The 25188-nt window shown below is 46.9% G+C and overlaps 1 protein-coding gene across 4 annotated transcripts in view; it reads right to left on the minus strand.

Annotated features, from left to right (window-relative positions):
- The window catches only part of PCDH19 (protocadherin 19), a 118096-nt gene extending 100591 nt beyond the window's left edge, over window positions 1-17505 (minus strand). For 2 of the 4 annotated variants that reach the window (XM_019019784.3, XM_004064490.3), the window contains exons 1-2: window positions 13657-17505; window positions 9699-10026 (exon numbers count right to left, since the gene is read on the minus strand). In XM_019019784.3, coding sequence (XP_018875329.1) covers window positions 9699-10026; window positions 13657-15803 — 2475 coding nt within the window. In that variant the 5' untranslated portion in view covers window positions 15804-17505. Of the gene's footprint in view, window positions 1-9698; window positions 10027-10698; window positions 10840-13656 lie in introns of all 4 variants that reach the window. The other 2 variants (XM_004064489.4, XM_055376541.1) reach the window with 2 other exon arrangements.
- Window positions 17506-25188: the final 7683 nt, after the last annotated feature.

The following is a 25188-nucleotide window of genomic DNA, read 5'->3' on the forward strand; positions in this document are numbered from 1 at the left end:
ATGCCATTGTGTTCTCTCCCCTAAGCTTTTAGGAACAAATGTTACCATTAGCATACTCCATCACTCAAAAGTCTATACTTGAAAAAATGGAAATGCACTAATTAAAGAAATGATCAGAACAGCAAGCTCATAGTCAATGCCAGTCTTATGAGTGCAGTGTGTCTGTGTCCTTACCATGGCCTCTGTGCCTGGCAGAACAGAGGAGGAAATCAGTCTTCCAACAAGCCGTTCACCATTACCTGTAGCCATATGCCTCTGTTCGTCCCTGTATCTCCAGAGCCCTGCCTCCCTCAAGCATGTCAAGTTTCAAATATGAATGCTAGATTACGGACATTTTTAGTTATAAAAAAGCCTCTTAAAGGTTAAGCCAATCCCTCTGAACGCAGTTTGACAGGGTCTCCCTGTCCATTCTTCTCACTTAGAAAAGATACGGTTTTATAGCAAACGACCTGTACACATAGGCAGTCCATAGCAGACTCCCTCAAGCCAAGAGAATTAAAGAGGAGGAAAGCTTGATACAGAATTGTGCCCAAAAGAAACAAAAAGAGAAAGCAAGCCTCAGAAAATAATTTCTAATAAATTGAAAATATGCACTATAAGGTATTCTTAAGCTGAGTTGTATGCACAGCAATGATTATTTGGCTGCTTCCTACTCACCGAGATCTCAATTAAAAAGAGTCTCTGAGAGATCTGTCCTTGAGCTATATCAAATTGGGGTGTCATGGCCTCACATTTGGGGGATCACACCCTGCTGTAACTAAGCTTATGAGCATTTCCTCAGGGAGACAACCAGCAGAATGTCAAAGAGTTGGGAAGGGGGCTCTGAGGACCTAATATCATAGACATGTGTACGGTCAGCCCAACCGGCAAAGGCTCCATCATCACAGAGGCAAAAAAAGTGAGTGAGAGAAGCAGATAATGTTCATTTTATTCCCTCCTGCTTCTTTCTCTCTCTCCTTTCCCCCTCTCCCTCTCCCACACATACACATACACACACACACACACACACACACACACACACACACACACACACACGAACTCCCCTAAAGAGGGATCTGGCCTCTGGATTGAACTTTTCTTCCTGTCGGCTTACACAGGGAATCCATTTTGCTCAGAAGAGCAAACTACACAATCTGAGAAGAGGTGCCCTTCATGCTCTGGAAATCAGATTTGGGAGCGAAAATAATCCAGAAGGCAGAGACCGCCAAGGCCAGTGCTGGTGGCAGTGAGGGAGAGCAGCTTGCCACAGAACAGCGGCCAGATGGGGCCCAGTGGGAGAAACTGAAAACTGGCCACCCTGGCACTCAGAGACTTAATGGAGCATCAGAAGACTATGCACATCAAGACAGTGCTTAAGCATCTGACATTAAGAAGCCAAGATGCAGCCAGGCGTGGTGGCTCATGCCTGTAATCCCAGCACTTTGGGAGGCAGAGGCGGGTGGATGACCGGAGGTCAGGAGTTCGAGACCACCCTGGCCAACACAGTGAAACCCTGTCTCTACTAAAAATACAAAAAATTAGCCGGGCATAGTGGTGCATGCCTGTAATCCCAGCTATTCAGGAGGCTGAGGCAGCAGAATCGCTTGAACCCGGGAGGCAGAGGTTGCAGTGAGCCGAGATCATACTACTGCACTCCAGCCTAGGTGACGAAGTGAGACTCCGTCTCAACAACAACAACAAAAAGAAGCCGCGGTGCTAGTCCATGAACACTGAGCTCAAGGAGAACACAGACTTGACACCAAGCTTCCTGCCTGCTTCAGTCCCAAAGGGTCTGCTCAAAATTCTGTAGGCAGCTGGACCTAACACGTGTCTGTCAATTTGTCTGTCTCACTCTCATTCTCATCTTTTCCCCATTCTGAAAAGTGATTTTTCTCCCTCCCCAAACACTGAATTTAAAGGAAAGTCTAAGAGAGCTCTTTCACTTTCCAAAGTAATTCCCAGGCTCTACCCAATCCAGGAAATCCTTACTGACTTGAGGAGCTTTCAGAATCTGAGACAGCAAAGGGGAAGCCATCTCTTCAGGAACGAGCTCTACAGGTGAAGACAAAAAAAAATTCGTGATGGGCTTCTGTTCTTTGAGCCAAGGGTTTATTTACAAAGGAGAGAAAAGGATGGGAAGATGGCAGCTGTCATATTTTATTTCATTTTTTTAGAATCTGAAGCAAATATTAAATGCTAATACTTGTTAAATTTCAATGGCACGTACCCATCTTTTCTGGACACTATATTTTAAATATTAAATAGTTGCAAGTTGTTTAAGTAAAAATCAAACAGGAAGGCTAACCAGTGAGGATTCAAGGGCCAGATTTCAATCAAGGGAAAAATGAATTGGCCCACCTTTCAAAGGTTTTGTAAATCTTGTCAATTTGAGGAATCTAATTTTAAGCAAACAAGATATGTGAAAATCCAGACTTACAAAAGAAATCAGTTAGGAGTTGATTATTCACATTATGTAAGGACTCTCCTTTATGAAAGGATCCACCACAGGCTTTCTTTAAATACAGAATTCCACTGCTGTGATTAGCATGGGGTCTAATTTACAAAACAAACACCCTTTGGCTGACCAGCTTTTCAGGAACACAACTACCATCGAAAGTATACCCGCAGGTCCTCCTGGAGAGTCCTGTCAGGTTTTTCATTATGTGACAGAAAACGCTTGGAAGCTGCACCAGAGGAACTACTGTGAAGCAAAATGGAGGCTTGTTTGGCCGCAAATGTTGTGTGCCTGGGTAAGTCATTTGCCTTTTCCATTTTCATTACTGTAGAGTGGAAACACTGGTCCATTCTGACACCTCTTCTAGAAATGCTGTGGAGCTGTGTGGTCCTAACCGATATGCCTAATGATAACAAGAAAGGTTTCTGCACAGGAGCTCAAGCTCCCGGAGTTGGCAGAGTTGCTGTCCCCACAGCTGCAGGAATTTTCCTCATCATTCCCCTGGGGGGCAAAGGGAGGTGCTAGCAGCCTGGGTACACCCACTAGAAGCTGAGTGACCCCACTATGCAGCCCACACAAAAACTACTCTAAATACACAACAGCCAAATAGGAAATGTAACTTGAAGAGCATTTCCCTCTGCAAACAACTGATCCTCTGGGATTTTCACTTCAAGCCTCTCAATTGTTCGAAGTAAACGAGGCTCACATCAAAGGCCAGCCAGTCACACATCAAGAAATCAAGCCTCTTCTCCGTGGGGGAAAATGGCTGCTCCAGAGCCATCCTCCCACCTCTCACACACAGGCCTCTTGTAAAAACGGCTTTATTTACCCAAATCTGAGACACTCGATTCAACCAAGCTTGGCCTCCCCTAAATCCTGGAAGCTGAGGTACACATGCAGAGGGGCCAACATCTGAAACTCGAGGCAGACGCCTAAGAGCCACAGCACTGCCACAATTGAAAGACTCCAGCTTTGCCAGGAGGTGACTTCATCCTTTTTCAGTCCCCTAATTCCTAACAAGCAATCCCCTAAGCCCTTAGCTTCTGCGCTGGGCACAATAAGCCCAAGCCACAGCACAAGCTGGGGCAAGGTTAGGGAGAGAGAGGTCTGCAGCCCATCCTACCTTGTAAGTCTGACTGACAATCAGAGAAAAAACCAGGTGGAGCCACCTGGACCCAAAACAAGTGGTCCTCTGATAAGAGGAATTCCAAAGCCTTAGAGCCCTCTCTGGAAAATGTCCTGCCTCCAGCCCCTTGGGGAGAAAAATCTCAGGATCATTAGCAAGAGCTCTGGCTGAGCTCAACTTCAGTGAAGGTGTACGGGGAGAGAGGTGATCTCTAAGGTAACCAGTTAATTGCCGATAAGGAATGATAATAATAAATTAGCAGATACTAATGTAAACTAACTCAGTTCTGCGGTTCTGTGGCAGTTGCATGGAGACAACAGAGGAACAGTTTATTCTGGAACACATCTTGCAAGCCCATCCCCACTGGGAAACTGGCTGTCTCAGCTAGAGGTGAAACGTGCCAATAAGATACAATGTAGGCAATGGGTGGCCCTAGAATGACTGCTGGTAGAAATTGAGCCCTTGATTTTTGAAGAAAACTGAAATGAGAATGCTCGAAAAGATGTGGGCTGCATTGTTTCTCATTGCTTTCTCCTTCAGGTTACTTTTGACCCTTAGGGATAGGACTTAAATGATTCCAAGACCCTACTGCAATAAGGAGACAAACAAACAAGACACGCACTAAAGGGTTTGTTGGTTTCTTTTAATTAGAGGTGATGCTTTGTGTCATTTCCATGCTATCCAAACCAGCCTTATCATACCTATTATTTTTTAGTGCCTTCTGAATCTACTACCTGATAGGTTTGTGGCTGTCTAATTTAGCCCAGAATTTCATTCAAGTCGCTGCAAATCTCTAACTTTAAAACTCTGTTTTAGGAACTAAAGTGTACTGGGCTATTTTTTTTTCAAAGCCTAACTGATGTTTTATTTTCATTATTTCCACTAAGATGACCATGCATTCAGACTTTCTGTAGGATAATTGGAAGCATTCAATTTGGCTGCCACACACATTCTTGTTCTGCAAGCTCTTCCACGGCTACATCACTGCTTAGGAAGACTGTTGCATGAGTGGCTATAGCAGAGCATGCACACACACCCCTTAGATGCCTCATATCCAAGAAACTACAGTTTGCTGATGAAAGGTAGAAAATAGAATTCAAGATTGAGACTGAAACCAAAATTTAAATCCCTACGGACCTATGACTGGAATTCTCTAAGTTTTTGCCTACTATCACTCCCTTACAGCTGTCAGCTCAGAAACATTCAACATCAGAAAACTAAAATTTAAAAATACTGCACAAAAACACTGGGTGTTTGGGCCATTTCACCCCTCCTGGAGGCAAGAAGAAGCCTCACCCAAGTCTCCATTTCCAGTAGAAGCAATGAGTTGCATTTTCTTCCTCCAATAATGACTGCACCCAGGTGACAAAAATGGTAATGCACCAATGCTGCTGTACAAAGGAATAACACTTTCCAGCATCCAGAGGCACCAGTAGGCATGTCTCCATTCCATAAGACCGGAAGAAGAAAAAATCATTTGCCTTACTAAGGAGCCTCTCAAAAAATTTGGACTATTTTTAGAAAGATCTTAGCAAACTGACAAACCTACTATCTTTCTTCTCCATTTTCCTTCTTTTTCAACCTCCTTTCCTCTCTCTTCACTCTTTTCTACGCCCTCATACACACACACACACACACACACACACACACGCCCTCTAATTCATTCACATATACACTAAGTCTATGAGTAAAATAAACCAGGATACCAAGGAATGCAAACCTCACCTTTCACTTTAAAATATGTAAAAGATACCTGACATCAATAATTCTACAAAAGTCTTCTGTAAACAGCAAAGGCATCCTCCACTTTGCCCCTCAAATTTGTGTACGAAACCACAAAATCCACATAGCTGATTTCCCAGCCAACATCAGAGGACAAGTAAATAATGATATACAATTCTACACAAGATTATCTCTGCAATACTGTAAACTGAGTTCCAATTCTTGATTAGTGTTCCATTCCCTTTACCTTGCCTACCTAACTGCATTCAAAGTCATATTTCTGTTAGCTTCTAGAGCCAACAATGTTCAGATATGGCTAGGTTTGGACACTGATACAAGAGCTATCTTCCATTCAGCACTAAATTTTGAGGGTTCAATGGCAAATCTACATAAAATATAAGGCTGCCATTAAAGGAGGAGAAAGGAGTTCTTAGGAGTCTACAAAGCGACAGGTGATCAGAAACTATCTTGTATTGCTTGCCCGTGAAATCACTGTGGGTGATCTTAGCTCCCCAACTAGACTGTGAACTCTCTGAGGGCAGAAGTTACGTCTTAAACTTATTTGGAATCTCCATGGTCCCTGCCACACAGCTGAGCACATAGTGGATACTCCAACAATGCTTGCTGACTTGATCTAATGCCATGGTGATAAATTTCAAAGTGTGATAGAGTACAGCTAGCACGCAACAGGTCTGAGTGTACTCGTCTATAATCCCTTTGAGAGTAAGCCCTGTAACTGGATCTACAGCTCATAAAGGGAATGGGTTTGACACAGGTAACCCAACAGAGGAAGCTACTATGTAGTACCCTTTTGTCCCAACCTGGAGAGGAAGAATGTAACATGTGCTCAGGAATAGGATGTTATTCTGAATTGAAATTACCTGTTTACTTGTCTGTCTTTCTGTAAGCTCCCTGGGTTCAAGAAACGCGTGTTTTATTATTTTTGATCCCCGGGAAGTAGTACATTATCTGGCACTTTCTAAATGTATAATAACTGCTAATGGGATAAATTAATGAACAAATGAAAGAATGGTTTAATGAAATAATATAAAGAACAATGTAAGTAACATAATATAGAGAAATTTCTATAGAATCTTATATTTGCCACATCATAGCACTTATCATTCTATGCTATAATTGCTTAATAAATGTTGCTTTCTTGAATGGATTAATTAATTAATTAGGAAAATATAAAGATAATGTAGAAAATATATCAAAATGTTATTATCCTAGCAATGGAGAATGTCCCATTGCACCCTATATTAGCATTTATTACTCTATATTGCAAATCACCTATTTACTTGATTGTCTCACACTTTAGAATGTGCATTTCTTGTCTTTTTCATCTCTCTAACGCCAGAGCCTAGAGCAGTGCCTTACAAAGAGTAGGCTCAACAAATATCAGTTGAATGAACGAATCAATCATCCCTGCTTTTCTATAGATTTCATTGGACCTAAGTATTCCACCGAGTCCAGTGGCCTTTGGTATAAAAGAAAAGAAGTGTCATTTTCCCTACGCAGGGCATTGTGACTGATTCAGGTTAAATGGCCTGGTCTGTATTCGGCTGTAAGTGGGCCTCTCTCCTTTCTGAATGGGTTTGCCAGTTGAACTCTCCAGGAGGGACTGAATATTAGAAATACACACAACCTCACTATGTCTAGTACACACTGTCTTGGCCATGACCAGCTGTACACACCAAAACTGTGTAATTTTGTTAACCAAGGAAAAGCATCTGGCTTTGTGAATCAGAGACAGGATCAGAACTGAGATTTTAAATGGCTTTTCTAAATAATTGAAGCAATATTTTGTTTCATTCAGCCCATGGAAGAATCCCAGAAATGATACTAAGTCTTAGGTAAACCAATCAGATGTCGTCATATGTTTTCTGTCCTCTCCATGTATTTCATAGACACCAGAACTCACATTTCTCTAGTGCCTTGAATTGATTGCCTAAGTGATCACCAAGTCCTCGGGATTCAACCCTTTTGTCCATCTCCACAAGTAACAGTGCCGTTACTTGTGAACAACTGAACCCACAACTTTGGCATCTTTCACCTCTACTGTTTAAATGATCAATATGAGTAGTATGGCCATAATACTTTGTAGGATGTATCTATATAGAAGCAGCCTAAATTCCTCTTTGGTTACAAGTGCCTAGGGAGACACAATCAGTAGTGCAAGCCATTGTAACACTGATTCTCCAACTGTATAGTGAAGAGGTCTACTATTTTGGGGACACCAATGAGTTGAACCTACTACACTACACAAGTCATATTCCTTGGAACAACTTTGCATGACAGGTGTGCCCATTTTGTAGATAAAGAAACAGAGTCTTATGTTCCACAGCAAGCAGTGATTCCTGGATTCAAAATCATGATCAATCTGATTCCACGACATACCACTACCTCTCACTTTCTATTGCTGAACTATTGGTGATCCACAAGTAGTCTTGTAAGTAGTCTACGGCCTAGGCCTTAGTAGTATTCACTGACATTAATAATTATAACTGAGTTTACCTAGCACAATACTGGACTTTCAGAAAATCCTTATTTATAGAGTTATAAATTGAAAATATTGGTGCTTTTGTTGCTGGCAGAATACCATCAGTTACTCATCAAAAGCACTGCTGTTTGGCCCCATTAATTCTGATGGGAATTATTGTTCAGGAACTAGAAGAAGCAATCAATGTAAGTGGTCCTAAGACCCCTTATCCTACAAAATTGACACAAATACTATGAGGCCATTTTATGTATGCATCATAGCCTGGGTATGTCAGGCTGAATTACTTTTAAGGCAGGAAGGTGTCACTGAAATCACATTTGCCAGGCAGTATAGAGTCCTTCAGTCTGGTCCTCCCTCTCTTGATGACCAGCTTTGTGAGTCTGAGTAAGTCCCTTAGCATCTCTGGACCTCTGTTTCATCATCTACTGAAGGGCAACCTATCAAGATACCTGATTGTGAGGATCAAACGAAACAATGTTTGGGAAGGTGCTTTGAAAGATGTGAAAGTGCTCTCCAAGTATTCAGTATTCTTTTCGCTGGTAGCTTGGAAGAGGACATATGCCTCCCAGTGCATCAGATTTCTAACCAAAGAGGGACTTAAGCAATTCATGGAAAAATGAAATCAACTTAAGAAATGTTACTTATAGCCTTCCACCCAGCCACCCACCAGCCATCATCCATATACCACTCTACTGCCCTAAATATTTCAATAGCCAGCAAACATCTGACCACATCACATTTTAAAAAATATTTCTACTTAAGCCCGGTGCAGTGGCTCACGCCTGCAATCCCAGCACTTTGGGAGGCCGAGGTGGGAGGATCACTTGCAGTCAGGAGTTTGAGACCAGCCTGACCAACATGGTGAAACCCCGTCTCTACTAAAAATACAAAATTAGCTGGGCGTGGTGGCGCATGCCTGTAATCCCAGCTACTCTGGAGGCTGGGGCAGGAGAATTGCTTGAAGCCAGGAGGTGGAGGTTGCGGTGAGCCAACATCGTGCCATTGCACTCTAGCCTGGGCAACAAGAGAAACTCCATCTCAAAAAAAAAAAAAAAAATTCTACTTAAATACATTCATTCCCAGTGAAGAGAAAGAAACAGAGCTCACTCAAATGCATAGATAATTCTTATTCTTATTCTTACTCTTTTTTTTTTCGTTGTTAGAGACGAGGTCTCACTATATTGCCCAGGCTGGCAAGCTGGTCTGGAATTCCGGGCTCAACCGATTCTCCTGCCTCGGCCTCTCAAAGTACTCGGATTACAGGTGTGAGCCACTGCAACCAGCCAACTAATTTTTAAATTTTCAGCAATAATGACAGTTTCAATCTCCTCAACCATCAAATGTTACCACTAGAACTGCTAAGAAATGGCAAAGTGGCTTTTTAATTTTTTTGCTTTGCCTCCCTTTAACCAGCCTATCCATATTCTCTCACCAAAATGCTAGAGAACAGTGATGTGACGAAAGAAAAAGCAAATGGGGTCTTTAGGAGGCTGAATCACTCTCACACTAGAAAATTGGTCCCAGGGCATTAGAGGGTTTCATCCATTTTCAACACTACTTGATGACTCTTTCTAAGCCACTTTACTGGCATACTGGTACTGCTGGCTGTCAAGCGTGCTATATTTGCAACAGGTGGAGCAAACTTGAGTTATGCCAGGATAATGATTTCAAGGGCTCAGACTATTTGAGTTACCAATTCCAATACCCATACCTACACAAAGGCCCAGTATGTTGGGTTACCTTTTGCTCCAAGAAGCACTGATAGCAAACCCTTAGTATGAAAATGGGCATAAGCAGAGAAATTCTCCCCACCCCTGCCAGGGGATGTGCCAGCACAGCAGCTTATGGTATCCAGCGAGCAGCTAAAGAAGGAGACCTGGGAGAACCTCACAGAGCCACTTAGCTGCACTCACCTCAGGCAGAGGCACACCGTTGATAATCAGGTCAGGCTGCTGGGGCCCCTGGCTGTTGAAAGAGTGATGGTAGATGTGGTTAGCACTGGTGTTGCGGGTATTCTGGTTCTCCACATTCAGGAAAGTGCTCTCAGAGCGGCGGCAGCCCAGGGGCAGCGTCTGCTGGTGGTAGTCAAAATAGTTGAGGGAGGAGGTCAGGGAAGAGCAACTGACAACGTTCATCTTGTCTGTCTCCTCCACATCCCGGGGTACCAGGCGGATGTCATTCTTACTGATTTTTTTCTTCTTGCTTGATTTCTTTTGATGCCCATAGGAGTACTCAGCAATTCTATGTGACAGAAAAGGCAGCATGAATCACTAACACCCTCCCAAATCATGCACTGATTAATAAACATTAAGCACCCCAGAGGGTTGCACCCCATCTCCGCTCCAGCTCCTTATTCTGGTGCATTACATCATCGGGTTTCTCCCTGTGCTTTTTACAAGGGAAAACAAGCTGAGGGCCATAAACTTTTCATATTAAACATAGTAACCTCCCACCAACCCCCCCTAAAAAAGTTTCTATACTTTGGATTTGGAATTTTTTATTGTGAGTGGCCTGTGAGCACGGGTGGGGGGACAGGGAAAGTTGAGCCTATGGGAGAGAAAGCATGAAAATGCTCAAATCTGGAGCTTCCCTGGAACCAAAAGGAACTCCTAGGTGAAATACAAAGCAAGTCACCAAAGAGGAGATAGAGGAAAATAAAAAATACCCGCCCCCACCCCCTTGCCAGTTCCTCCAGGCATTTGCCATGTGGCACACGCCCTCAATCAGCTTCCTCTATGACTCACTCGATCAGTTTTGGACTGGGGTAGGAGATCAGACCCCATTCTTTCACATCTCCTCCACACCCTCCTCCCTGCCCTAGCCCGGTTCCCTTTTACTCTCCCCCCGACCCCCTCCTCTCCTAGAAAAATCTAATAGCCAAACCCATTTAAATGAGGGGAAATGCCTTTTTACCTCTTTCCCCTTAGGCTCACTTTCTCCTCTGTCTTTTTGTCTTGCTCCTCGCTAATGGGAGAAACCGAGATGCAATGCAGACACTTGCTGTTTTGTCCTTTTATAAAACAGCCGAGGAGACAAGTGATGGTTAAACAATTACTGCAAAGGAATTTAAAGGTTAGTGCATTCAGCATCCTTCTCCATTCAGGTGTACCTACAAGCAGCTGTGCTGCAACTGGAACATAAAGAGCTCAATTTAATTAACACTGACACAGACCCAGCAACGTGCACCAAAGACACCAAGCATTAAGAGACTTGTCAAAAGAAATACATTTAAATGTAGCCAGATTCTCAAAGTCATTTATTACTTTGCACATAATGATTCAGTTTATTTTTTGGAAATTCGATTTCTGGGCAATAATCAGCAAAACAATAGGGTTAATAAGTAATACAGGTTGATCTTTACAAGGGAAAGACTGTGCCTTATTCTCACTCGACAAAGCTAATTGTCTGAATACAAAAAGGGAGCCCAATTCAAGCAGCAATTGCAGATCATCTCGCAAGTCTCATAAATGAATGCATTTCAGGAAGAGGTTCTGCGGAGGCTTAGAAAAAGAAACCTCTGCCTAATCACATGGAAAGACACGCTCCTGAACTTTAGGTTTCTAAAAAGTCTGAGCAGATAGGGAGACTACACATCTACAGAGGCAAATTCTTGCTCTGTCCCCAGGATCTACCTAGAGCTAAGCAATTGAGTTCCCCTCACCCCTTCGCTCTGTGCTCAGGAAGATTTGCAGTGATGGCAAACTGGTACTACTGGGGTTTGGGAGCAGATAAAACCCCCAAAACCCCAGTACTAAGGTTGATTTTCTATTTTAATCTGTTTACAAAATCAATGGGAAATTTTAATCATTTTGTTTACCCAAGATGAGTAACTTTGGCAATGCCCCATCAAATTATTCAGCTGAAGCATTCATTGTGCAGCCCTTTCTGTATTAACCAATTATTTAATTATACTGTACTTCATTAATCCCAAACCATCACAGGAAACAGAGCGCTTCACAAAATACACATTTGGGTGAAGTTGGAGAGCACTGAGATTTACTCTTTTTTTTTTTTCAATATTCAGATGCTCTCCTCCTGTTTAATCATCTCCTTGGCAAGTTCTCAGAAAGGGCTCTCACTTCTAGTCATACATCACCAAGAGGTGGCAAAGCCTTCAATATCTTTATTTCAAGCTGATTTCTTTTTCATCAAGGAAAGGATCTTATGCATTTACTTTATGCTGAGAAGATGGCTTAAAAAGAGTCCTCTCCATAATTATCTCCATATAAATAAAATTTTATTGACCCCACATTTTTCTCCTATAAAAATCGCCACTAGCAGTCACAGGTTTGAAAGGTAAGAGCAATATTAATTTCCATTTCTCCCATCTGAAATGACTTGGTGCTGAAGGAAAGAAAAGTCATGGCCATTTCACTAGTAACAGGATTAAAGCATTTATGAGGCATTGCAGCTGCTCTTTTATGGCACCTGATTGATATTCATGTGTGGTTAGCATTTGTCTACTAACTTGTGTAACGCAGAGAATAGTAAAAGGGAAACAATAATTGCATGGCTGTTACATATTCAGGGGGCTCTGATTCACAGAAGTGTGCATTTCAGACGGTGTCAAATACAAACTGAACCTACAGGAACATATTTTGACTGATTAACATGCAGACACAAATGGCACAAAAGACACACTGATGTGTAGGTGTGTTGAAAGCACACACACACCTTGGTTGTAAATAGCAGCATCATTCATTTTCAGCAAACTAAAGAAACAACTTTTTTCAACTGTTTCGATGAGACACTGCTGGAAAAAAAATGTCATGTATTATCCTAAATTGGATTCTAGGATTCTAGAAATGCTTAGACTTATGTGCTCTATCCAAATGTAAGACAGGGCTTCAGTAAGACCTTCTAATGTGCTTATCAGGAAATCTTTTTAAAAAATACTGTGTTTCTTCTTTTCTCCCTTCTCCTCCCCCTTCTATCCCTCTCTCTCCCTCCCTCCCCCCCCATACACACACACAGACACACACACATCCTTCACACACTTCAAGAGAAACTGTAACACAATAGCCCACAGTGACATCCACTGGTAGGAACCAGATCTTAATGCCACAACACAGTCTCACATTAGAGGAAAGCATCATCAACTCTAGAAGATTGCTATTTTTACTGAAACATCTGGATGCAAAGTCTTGTTCCTCATTGGGATGTTTGGTCTCCACACTACCAACCAACCAGATATTTGAAAACATACAGATGCCTGATAGAATTTCACTTTATATAGCCAGATGTTTGGGGACTAGATAAAAAACAAGCCAAGAATAAACTAAAAACCACTAATCACCTGCATCTCCACACACTCCTGTTCTCTCCTCCCCCTCATCTCCCTTTCCCATCTTACACTCCCACTCCCAGTCTCTCTCCAGAGTTCATCACTGCAACAAGACAGGGTAGCTGCCAACACTCCCTCTCCTTTCATTCAGTACCTGTCCCAAAAACACTGTGCCCCAGACACCAAGTTGTGGTAGTTGGTGGTTTTCCTAAAAATATGAACAATCTCCCTCTCCCTCTCCCTCTCTCTCTCTCTCTCTCTCTCTCTCTCTCCCCCCCCCCCTCTGTTTTTCCTACCATAACTTCATGGAGACAGCTATGCACATTTTAAAATGATAATTGCTTTTCTGCTCACCATCATTATGTGACAGAATCCATTCAAACACTAAATGATTGTCTTCCAGCAAATTGTCAGATCAAAAGAATTGATCAACTTGGACTGTCACAAACTTTTCACCCTACAAAAAGAAGCACTGCAAGTATGCTGCATGCATTTAAGTAGGAAACAAAAGCACCAGGATTTTCACACAGAGACACAGATAAACACACCTTATTCATCCAAGACAAAGAAAGAAAACTTGGCTTTACCTGCAGTTGTAGGTCCGGATCTCTTTGTTGTCTCGCTTGCACTTGATTGCCACGAAGATCATAGTTACAAAGAGGATGCCCGCAATGGAGCCCAGGGCAATAATGAAAATCAAGGACAAGTTCACAGAGCCCATCGACTCTTGGGCATCGAGAGCAGGGGACAAGTAGATTAGGACGAGAGCAGAGGCAGAGAGAGATGTCTTGCCGTGGTCGTGAGCCACCACGATAAGCTCATAGGAGGACTTGGAGCTCTCCCCGAAGGTGCGGGTGGTTCTGACTTCGCCATTGACCTGGTCTATTTCAAAGAAGCCGCGGTCGCCCTCGGTCATGTCGTAGGTGACTCGGCCATTTTCGCCCTCATCGTAGTCTTCTGCCTTGACAACAGTCACCAGGTAGCCTATGCCAGAGTTGCGGGGTATGTAGACCTCGGCAGTGCCGTTAATCAGAGGTGGGGCTGTGATGACCGGGGTGTTGTCGTTGACGTCGAGGATGATGACCCGCACCGTAGCGTTGCTTTGCAGTGAGGGAAGGCCGCCGTCCTTGGCCAGCACCTTGAATTCGAACGCCTTGGTCTGCTCGTGGTTAAAGGATCGCAGCGCGTAGATGTCGCCTGAGTTGGGATTGATGGAGACATAGGTGAAGACAGGCATGTCCCGCACCTGCGACGGCACGATCTGGTAGGAGACACTGCCGTTGAGACCCAGGTCGGGGTCGCGAGCAGACACAGAGAGCAGATAGGCGCCAGGCGTGTTGTTCTCCTGCACAATGACCTGGTAGTAGGGCTTGGAAAAGTGCGGGTGGTTGTCATTTTCGTCAGTGATGAGTACGGTAAAGGACTTGGCACTCTGCAGCATGGGCACGCCGCCGTCGCGTGCCTGAATTGTGAGGTTGTATTGGTCGTGCTGCTCGCGGTCCAGCCGTCCGTCCACCAGAATAGTGGAGAAGCTCTCATATTCCTGCAGTCGAAAGGGCACATTGCCCAGCAAACGGCACTGCACACGTCCATTGAGGCCTGAGTCGCGATCAGACACCCGCACCAAGGCGATCACGTAGCCTGGGGGGGCGCTCTCGCTGACCTCCACAAGCTCACTGTTGACTGATAGCAGGTTGATGACCGGCGGATTGTCATTGGTGTCCAGCACGCTGACGGTGACCTTGCAGTGTGCCGGGATGGAATTGGGCCCCAAGTCCTTAGCCTGCACGTCCAGTTCGTACACGTGCCCCTCTTCGTAGTCTAAAACGCCAGTGACAGTGACCAGGCCACTGTGCGGGTCGATCTGAAAGAGCTCGCGCGTGCGGTCGTTGACGTAGCCATAGAAGGAGTAGACCACCTGGCCGTTGGTGCCCTCGTCTGGATCGCTGGCGTTGAGGCGGATGACGGGTGTGTTGGGAGGCGAGTTTTCTGGCACGCTCACCGCGTAGGTGGACTCGCTAAACACCGGGTTGTTGTCATTGGAGTCGGTCACCTTGATACTAAGGCCAACGGTGCCCAGGCGCGGCGGGTCGCCACCGTCTAGCGCAGTGATTCGGAAGCTGTAGTGGGACTGCGTCTCGCGGTCCAGGCTCTTTTCCACCACGAGTTCGGCAAAGCGCGAGCCGTCGCCGCGCGTCTTGATCTCCAGGCCGAACAGCTCGTTGGGCGTGAGCTCGTAAGTCTGCACGCCAAAGCTTCCTGAGTCTGGATCGTAAGCGCTGTCCAGCGGGATGCGCGTGCCAGGGCTGGCTGCCTCCGAGATCTCCAGCTCGATCTGTGCTGCCGGGAAACTGGGCGCATTGTCGTTCAGGTCCTTGATCTCCACCTTTATCACGCAGATTTCCATTGAGCTGGACATGACCTCGAGCGAGATGATGCACTTGGGGCTCTGGCGGCACAGCAGATCACGGTCAATCTTCTGCTTGGTGACCAGCAGGCCAGAGCTGGGATTGATGTCCACTAGGTGTGGAGCCGAGTTGGACACCACGCGAAAGGCTGAAGCCTGCCGGGGGTCCAGCGCGAAGCCCGCCTCTCGCGCGTCTTTGGCCACGTTGGCAATCACCGTCCCGGCGCGCTGCTCCTCTTCTACCGAGTACTTGAGGTTAATGAGGGCGGCAGCCTGCGTCCACAGTATGGCCAGCAGCAGCAGCACCGGCAGCAGGAGCGACTCCATGGCTGCACGGGGCTCTGCCTGGCCTCGCCTCTCCACACCCCTCCGAGACCGACGCCGTCGGCGCTCCAGCTTCCCGCCGGCTCGGGCCGCCTGTTGCGCGCGCCCCGTGGCCCCGGAGGCCGCGGGAGGAGTCCCGCCCAGGGCGGCCCGGCGGCGCGCGGGGGACACCCGCGGCGGCTCCAATGCTGAGGTTGCGGCGGACGCGGCGGGGGCTCGCGGGGGCCCCGGGGGCTCCGAGGGGCCAAGGGAGCGCCGCGCGGCCCCGAGCCCTCTCCCTCCAGCCCGGCTACTCAGTTTTACCCCTTCAAAGTTAGCCGGGCGCGACTGTCGGCAGCCGCCCAGGGCTGCGGGTCGGGCGGCGTCTGCGCGGCCTGGAGGACGCACCGCTGAGTCCGGACAGTACTTGAGGCGAAGGTAAAGAGGGCGGAGGAGGCGCAGCCTTTCAGGCACTGCCCGGCCCGCCGCGGCGCACCGGCACTGAGGCTGGCGAACTCGCTGTCTGTGCACCTGGCATGCGCAAAGACCTCCCCCCAGCGCTCCCAGTTCACTGCGGAGAGAGTACCCGCTTGGAATGCGCCCTCCGGGGTCTGGGGGGGCCACACTGGCCTCTTCGAGGCCTGTTCGGGAGAAAGGGGGTGTCGCAGACGGGAGTCAGTTACTGGCAAGCGCCGCGGGCACCTGGTTATAGGGTTGAGTCGGATGGCGGTCCCGGGGCCAGCAGAGGAAGGGGGAGGGGAGAGAGGCTGCCAGAGCTTGAGCGCGCTCCCTCGCGCTAAGGCTGGCTTCGAAGGGCTTGGGGGCGCGTCTGTCCAGGATCCGAGGTGGGAGCGGAGTTCCCCCCACAGAGCAGTTGAGGGTCTGCGGGCGTTTGCGTCTAGGAAATCAAAGTTAACAACGCAGCCCGACCCTCCACGTCAAGTTTGTGGAAACGGGGAGATGGCAATTTGTCCAAGAAAATCAAAGCCCCGGTCTTTCTAATGGCCGGGGGTGGCGGGGAATGGGGAAGAGGGAAGGGGAGGCAACAACAGTACCGGCCAGGAGAGGCGGGGCCGCCGCCGTGGGTACCGGGTGCTTCTCCTCTCTCTGTTTGGGCTGGGGTGTCGCTCCAAGGTCCACCGCCGCCGCCGCCGCCGCCGCCGCCGCCGCCGCCGCCGGCGCCGCGGGAGGAAGCCTCCTAGCTCAGTTGCACGTCGCTGGGGTCCGCCTCAGCAGCTGCCACAGTCGACGATTTTGTCGCCGCCAAAGTTTACTTGCAGGAGCGTCTTGATTTCATCTTCCCGGAGAGGCGCTGGCCGCGCTGCGTTGGGCTCCCTCCCTCCCGGGAGCTCGCGCACTCGGGAGGTCTGTCTCGCTTTCTCTGTCTGTCTCGGGCTGTGTGTGAATGTGTGAGAGAGAGAGGAAGAGTGCGTGTGTGGTGTGGGGAGTGTGAGTGTGGAGTATGAGCAAGCAGGAGGCAATGGGTTTGGGGTAGGAGGTTTAGGATTTCGGATGAATTCGCTCAGCCGGAATGCTGCGGAGCGCAACGCGCCAAGGGCCAGCGCCGGGCTAGGGACGCGGGTGCCAGTGCCTCCCAGGCAAGCCAGGCATGGTGCACGGGAGCTGTGCTGCCGTCTGTGCCCGCTCGTCCGTCTCCGCGCTGCGCCAGCCGCCGCCGCTACTGCTGCTGCTGCTCCTCCGGATGCCGCAAACTACTGGCCGCGGAGTCTGGAGAAAGCCGGAGAAAGCTCAAGCTGCCGAGCCCGGCTACGCCAGGCGCTGGCCAATCAGCGCGCCGCCAGCGGGCTCCAGTCTTGGGGCGGGGCCAAGCGGAGGGGGGGGATAGCGGGGGGGGCGGGGCCAAGCGGAAACTTCACTCCGGCGGGACCAAGTGGTACCCCGGCCCATGGAGCCCTGGCGGGATTCATGGGAGGACGGACAGACAGGCCAGGCAGGCCAGGCAGGAGCAATAGGGCAGGAATGAGCAGGGAGGCGGTGTGCTGGCGCTGCGGCTGAGCCTCGCCGGGAACTGTGCGCTTCTCATGTTTGCAGAGATTTCAGGAAAGATGAGGATGATATGATTCTCTTATCGTGTTTATCTCCCTTACATATCTTCATATCTTGAATATAATATATACATATATATATACATATATATATATACACACATATATATATCCCTCTCTTTCTCCTTGTCTCTTCACCCTAAAAATTCGTCTGTTTTTGTTTTCCTCTCTTCTCATTCTCCGGTAGTGGAAGGAAGAAAGGGAAGGAGAAAGCGCCCCTGAGGTGGTCATTCATCCAGCTCTTGGCCGGTGTGTCTTCACATCAGGCCAGAGCCACGGCCGCCACCCCCCCGGACCGTCACCCCCATCCTTCCACCCCGGGCAGACACCGCACTACTCTCTGCCCGCCGCACTCCCAGCAGGGCCCCTGGATCGGTTCGCTCTTGTCTGTTGCTTCTTAATCAAATGGGATATGTGGCACAGAGAATGAGCTACGGAGGGGGCTGGACACATTTCATTGCCCCTCACCCCACCCTGTTGGAGAATTTAGCTCCCTATAAATAAATTGTACGTTTGAGAAGAGCCGGTGGAGCGGACGCCGCCGCGCCGCGCCAAGCCAGCAGAGCTCAAAGCCGGTCAGGAGCTCTGGGGCGGGCACGCCATACATGTCCGCTTAGGTCGCCGACAGCTGGGAGCCGGCGCCGATGTGCAGGGCGCCCCAGCCTTCCCGCGGGGTCTCGGTCCCAGGGGGCTGCCAGCTCCACTTGGGCGGCGGTGGTGGCTGCGGCATGTGCCAGTACTGGGAAGCGGGAGGCCGGCGTGGCCAGGGCTGACATCAAGCTCATCCTGCCTTCTGCACTGAAGGCTCCCTGGGGGCAGCGGGGCATTCCTCCCCACCCGGGCTCTGAGGCTTTTAATTAAGGTCGCCAGCGGCAAAAAATCAAAAACGTGCCCGTTAAACAAGTTTTTTTTTCTCGTAGAATGTGGGGAAGCTGCTTCTGAATTCACAATTCTTGGAAGAGTAAAAATGTCTTCTGAGTGAGTCGTCTCGGATATTTGGGAGTGGGATAAGCAGACTCATAATTAGCCCAGCGACATTGGCTCGAGCCTGTGGGCTTCACATGAGCGTCATTTTTGCCCTCTAAAAAGCGTTAAACAAGAAAAGGAAACCGGCATTTGGACACATAATGGGTTTTCTCAAAACTGCCATCTTCTTGTGGAGAGCAACCCAGCTGCTTTTTAAAATATTTTTCCTTCCAAGAAGAGCTACTTTAGCAGCCTTTACCTTGGCGGTGGGAGAGGGGAAAGGCGGCTTCCTCTTACAGAAAGAAATTATTTCGCGAGTGAGGTTGCGATCCCCTGAATATGTAGCCGAGGCCAAAGGGAGAGCGTAGGGAGCCTGATCCGCTTTCCGCGTGGGGGTCGTTTCACTGTTTCACGTTAGGATGTGATTCGGCCCAGAACAACAGGGAGAAAACCGATGCTTCTGCAATGAGTATCATTTAATTTTGGTCATTTAGAGCTGCGGGTGGACACCAGAGTGGTGGCTCAAGGGAGCCCGGTGGCCCGACCGGTTTTCTCCAGACACCGTTGGAGAAATGGGCAAGTAGTAGAGAATGACAACATGGCAGGCAGCGGTGGGCGCACCTCGCGGGCTCCGCGAAAGGAAGGGTTCCATTTGATTTATCACAGTTATTTACCTTTGATGTCAGAGCATGGGAATGAAGTGCATCTTGGTCTAATTAAAAAGGCCTAAAAAGGCATTTGAAATGGGTTTGCTATCTGATCACGGGATGTGAATTCGGCGTTTGGCAGCTTTCTAAAATATTGCTTGGACTATTTAAACAGAACAATTAGCAGCATGCTAAAATGTTTGCATGCTATGCTTAGAAGCTTTTAGCTGTAAACTTTAAGGCGATCTGTTCCCCCTTTAAGTTAAAAAAGGATGATGCTGCTTCCTTGTGGCGAAGGCTGTCAGGAACCCACTGATCAATAAAAGTAAACTGGCGCCTCCACAGCTTGATTGAGCGGGAGCAAAGAGTCTGAGAAGTAGTCTCGGCCATTAACAATCCCCCAGGTAACGAGAAATGGAAGAATTACTCAGGTAAAATGATTAACATTGTCGTAGCATCTGAAAAGATGCACACAACAAGATAAGAAGACTGCAGACCTCTTACCTTAGGGAGTGCTTAATAGAATGTCTATATTCTGCTGTCTTTTAAAGATAAATAGGAGAATTCAATTCATGTACAATGTCATTACTTTCGTAATTGCAATCACAATGTAAAGACATGTTCTGCATTTGCAAAGACAAACCCTCTTTGCTAAGGCGATGCCACCGTGTTCCCTGCTTCCTGCTCGCTGTTCACACTCCAGGCACCCCTCTATTCCAAGGAGAGCATCCAAGTACTTCCAGCTACCAAACCACTTTTACACAAGCCAGGTGCTAAGGGAGGCAGGGGCGTGTGCCTATGCTTTCCTTCTTTCCTATTATCTCCTCCCCACCCCTAAGCTCAAAGTGACAGTTACACAGCCTTCCCCACCCCCACACACAAAATAGCTCTTCCATCCCCCAGTCTATTTCTACAGATAATCCTAACAACAGCCTTTGCCCTCAGAATTTCTTTTTTTCTAATAGGCACACTCGATCATTATACTCCAACAATGCCATTGACTAAATGAGTAGCCCAAAACACTTTCATGATCAGGAATTTATTAACTAACTGAATAAAATCGTTCTGCATGTAGATAATAAAAACAAGAAAGTTCTCTCCGTTTTAGCTTCCCTTTACTTCAATCCTGAAGGGAGCCCCGCCTCCTCAGCCTCTTTAGAGACACAAGAGGGACATCTAGTGACCATCCTCAGTATTTTTTAATCCAACAGCTACTAAGAAATACTAATACTAACTATGGTGCTATGCCGCCTACGGCTGCTCTCCAGGTCAAAGCAGCTCCACTGAGGCCAGAATCAAAATTGGTAAAGAGAATTTTTTTCTGTCTTTAAAATGCCATCCATGCCACTAAAATCATGCTGAATGGCAGTAAAAGAGGACCAAAATGGGAGAAATCTTACTTCTAAATCAAACCAGTATGTGAAGCTAATTCTTGTTCTCCTAAGATTGATAAGGGTAGGGTGAAAGGTTTTGTCCAGAAAGGTGAAAAGTAATGGTAGGAACCAAGATACCAGTATATGAGGGACTGTAACTCTGACAAGTTTAAGGAAGCTTTCTGAGATGTGTTTGTTTTGTTCTGTTGTTTTAGAGACAAGGTGTCATTCTGTCACCCAGGCTAGAGTGCAATGGTGCAGACATGGCTCACTGTATCCTCAAACTCCAGGGCTCAAGCAATCCTACCACCTCAGCCTCCTGAGTAGCTAGGATTATACAGGTGTGCACTGTCACACCTGGCTCATTTTTTTCATTTGATTTTTTGTAGAAATGGGGTATCTCTCTGTTGTCCAGGCTGGTCTCGAACTGGCCTCAAGCAATCCTTCTCCCCTGGCCTCCCAAAGTGCTAAGATTACAGGCATAAGCTACTGTGCCCTAGCCTGAGATATGTTTTTTTTTTAATGTTTGCTTTAAGCTCAAAAGAGATTAGCCTTCAAATAACTCCAGTCTCTCTCTTTCTCTCCTCCTCCTCCTCCTTCCTTTTGCCCCCTTCTCTTTGCCCTGGCTGCAGAAAAGTGGGTCATCTTCTAGCTTGGCTTTCACTGCATATCATGGGGATCCCATTCCACCCAACTAGTTTGACCAGCTGCCTGATGAGGTTCTCTTAGAAAGAAAAACTTGATTTTAAAATTAGCAAATTCAATCAAACTTCTTCTGACTGCATATCTGATCTCCTTACTTAGGTTACAATGCCTAGAGAAGAGAACATCAAAGAATGAAAATGGAGGAAATGGCAAAAAAACTATAAAGTGTCATTATTAAAGTCATCATCTTATTTAATTTTTACAATATCCCTGGGAGATAAAGACACTTTGCAGATGTGGAAACAGTTGCAGAGCAGTTCAACGATTTTCCAAGACGACCTCATTACACAAAACTCAACCACTTCCCTCGTGAGATCAACAAGTGTTGGCTTTTTGTCCAGCACTGTGTTAAGGATTGAGAATTTTTTTTAGTGGACCTTGCCCTTGTGTAGTTTAACATGCAGTTGATTAATTTAATAACAGCATGTATGTCTATGTACTATAAATTTTCCTAGAGGAGAAACTAGGATGAGATATATTATGTCGACAGCTTCCTAAAATTCTGTTCTCTTCTGCCCACAATGATTGCCCGATTTCTAGATAGTCCTTCCCTCCCTTCCTGCCTCCCCCGCCACTGTCCCAGACAGTATAAGGAAAGGCATCAACAGCAGCAATCAGGGATGTGGACCTGCTGGGCAGGGGTGGGGTTATCCTGGATGCTGTTTCTAACCCTTCTGAAACACCAAGAAGACTAGGACAGAGGCCAAGAAAAACCTTTGAGGTCCCTCACACTTTTCCCTCTCTTCCTCTCAAACTCCACCCCTTGTCCTACCCTGTGACAGAGGATAACATTAACAGCAGGGAGCTGTAGCAGATAAACAAAGTAGAGAAAGTGTTTCTTAAGTGCTAAAATTGTTCACCATGGCCCCGATGCCTGCGTTTTCCAAGAAACACAAGAGATGTGCGGGACAGTGGAGAAAAAGAGACTGAGAAAGTTATTAATCACTTCATGTCTTCCCATTTTGACAAGGCCAGCATCCTTGAACAAGCTATGTCCAAACTTCCTCCATGCCTTATCCCCTCCCTTTAGGAATGGCACTTCCCACAGGACCAAACCCCTGCTGCTGCCAAACTCATAACTGTCCCTAAATAAGCACACATCATGGGGACTATTTAATTAGCAAAGGCTAAATCAGCAGATACATTTCAATAAATGACACTGCTCTCTAACACCTTTTGTACTGCCCTGCAGTGATCACCTGTGATGTTTTGACAGCACCATTTGGGCTCTCAGCATTATTGCCTCAATCTTTTCATGTGAATTTTCTCCAAGTGGACCCCAAATGCTGGTTTCCTAGGTGCAACCTCATGTCAGCTGTTACTCCCCACATCACCACTTTTGAAAACAGAAAGCTCTCCTTTCAAAGGCACTCTGATTAAATCATGGCCAGCCTTCCCACTGCTGACTCCCTCATCCCAAGGAGGAGGGTAAGGGTGACATTCCACAGCTCCCCAGAGGAAATGCTTTTTTGACAGCTTGAAAAAAAAAACTATCACCAAATTGGAGACCTCAAAAACCACTGAAATATGAACCACAACGATACAAAGAATACGTAATTGAAAGTGAGCAAGACTTTCACTTGGGATGCACTGTTTTAGGCCAAGGCCAAGCCTTTTTGTGTGTGTGTGTGTGTGTGTGTGTGTGTGTGTGTGTGTGTTGCTGTCCCCAGCCTCTAACACTGCAACCTAGTAGGTAGATCCCAGGCACCTTATACCTTGTGTAATTTCCTCAGATTGGAGCTCCTGATTAGGGCTTGGCTTTTGATTCCCACCCTAGGCTTCTATCACAGTCTCTTCTGCTATTTCTGAAGCAGTACAAGTGGGGCAAGAAAGGAAGCAGAACTATCACTGAAAGGAATGGTTGAGGCTGAAAGAGCCCTGGCCAAAATATCAGCCCTATAGGATATGCCCTGAAGATCAGCTTTCCAAATTAAAAAATAAAAATAAATATCTGTCTGGTTGCTTGATCTTACAGGAGGCTGAGTTCTTTTTGGAGATATCCACAAGATTGGAGAAAACAAACCAGATCTTTCAAGACCTTGAGATATACAGTACTGGAGCTGAGGTGAGTTTGTGAACTCCACACTACAGTACCCTGTTGCATTAAGTTCAAATGAACAATAATAGCCAGAAGAAGAATACAAAAGTCAGTCTGATGAGCCAGTTTCCTGGGCTTCTCTTGGTATCTTGGGCAAAAGATGATCTCTGTGAGGCACCAAATCTATTGTATACTCTTTAGTTCTAAGTGACCAGGCTGGGCCTAGATTTGCTCTTGGTTCCTTGCGAGTTTCTCCTAGAACTCAGGAGAGGCCTAGCATAGCTCCCTGGGAGTTCCAGCTGCTCCACCAACTGATTTTTCACTGAACTAGGAAACTTGCTACTTGGCTAATGTCAGCTTAAAAGGGAAAGAAGAAAACTAATAAACATAAAGAACTGCCAGTTTGACAGCTGCAGTTACATTACCTGGGCTAGCAATATAAGTACCAAAGGCATGTCACGTATGCCACTAACAGCACAAGGCACAGTATCTGTTCAGGTTGACAAGCCCTGGGGCAGTGGAGAGTAAACTGAAAGAAGGAGATCCCAGAAGGAGGCAGAGAGAGCACCACAAAGGGGACAGATAGAGCAGAAGTGACAGAAAAATCATTTTAGCAGCATGGAAGTTATGTACCTTTTTTTGAATGAGAAGAAAACAATGACTTGCCAGCTGGGAAAACATCCTGTTTTGGGGTCCAAGAGTTTGCATATTGTGCACTGGATTTGGGGGAAAGCCTATTAATTTGTGTCTGTTGTCTCCGGGCTGAAGCCAGAACGGCCATAGAGGACCAATGACCTTTCTTCCAAAAGCTGGGAGTTGAGAGGGTTAGGGAGAGTGTCCTGTGTCACAGGAGATACCAGCTGGACTGAGCTTGGCTGATCTCTTTTAGCAAAGATCACAAAATGCAGTGACATCAGTAGCAGGCCATATCCACCCAGAGACAGCAACCTAGGCAGCAGTGATCAAATTAAGTCTTGTACCTACTGATGGGTTAGTAAGAAAACTAACAGTCATAGAGGACAGTGAGGCCAGCTTGAGGCCTGTGCAGCTCTGCGTGTTCTCTGCCCGGGGAAATGGTGGAACTTGAGAAAGCCTCGCTGTCTGGCTGTGCAGTTTCATTTGGGAGAACAGGCAATCAGTTCTGGAAGCCTGACTGAAGAGAGTGGACAGAATGATAGCTCAAAATGAGATCCATCAATGACTTTGTTGCAGCCCCAGCCAAACAATCAAAAGCAAATAGTCAGCTTCTAAAATCAATGCTTCATGAGATGATGAGCCAGCCAGTGGAGTTCACGTGGGGGTGGGGTGGGAAGGAGGTTATGGAGGGAGGATAGAAAAATTCCCTCTTTCAAGCCACCCACCAAAGCAAGCAGCTGCATTTCCTTGAAACAGCAGATTTGGTTCCTAGCAAAATCAGAACTGCAGTCTCCTAGCAGAGCAAAACAAAGGAGCAGGGGGCGAGACAATTTTGAAAACAGGAAGGCGTTTTGGCAACAATCACAGAAGGGCTGGTAAGCCATTGTGCTCTTGGGATCCATCTGCTGAGCTCCAGAACATCCTCCCCCCACTCCACCCCCATTCAGAGCTCAGATTGCATGCTTAGGGTCAAGAACA

This window comes from Gorilla gorilla, chromosome X (assembly GCF_029281585.2).
Source record: "Gorilla gorilla gorilla isolate KB3781 chromosome X, NHGRI_mGorGor1-v2.1_pri, whole genome shotgun sequence".
In the NCBI taxonomy this organism is placed as follows: domain Eukaryota; kingdom Metazoa; phylum Chordata; class Mammalia; order Primates; family Hominidae; genus Gorilla; species Gorilla gorilla.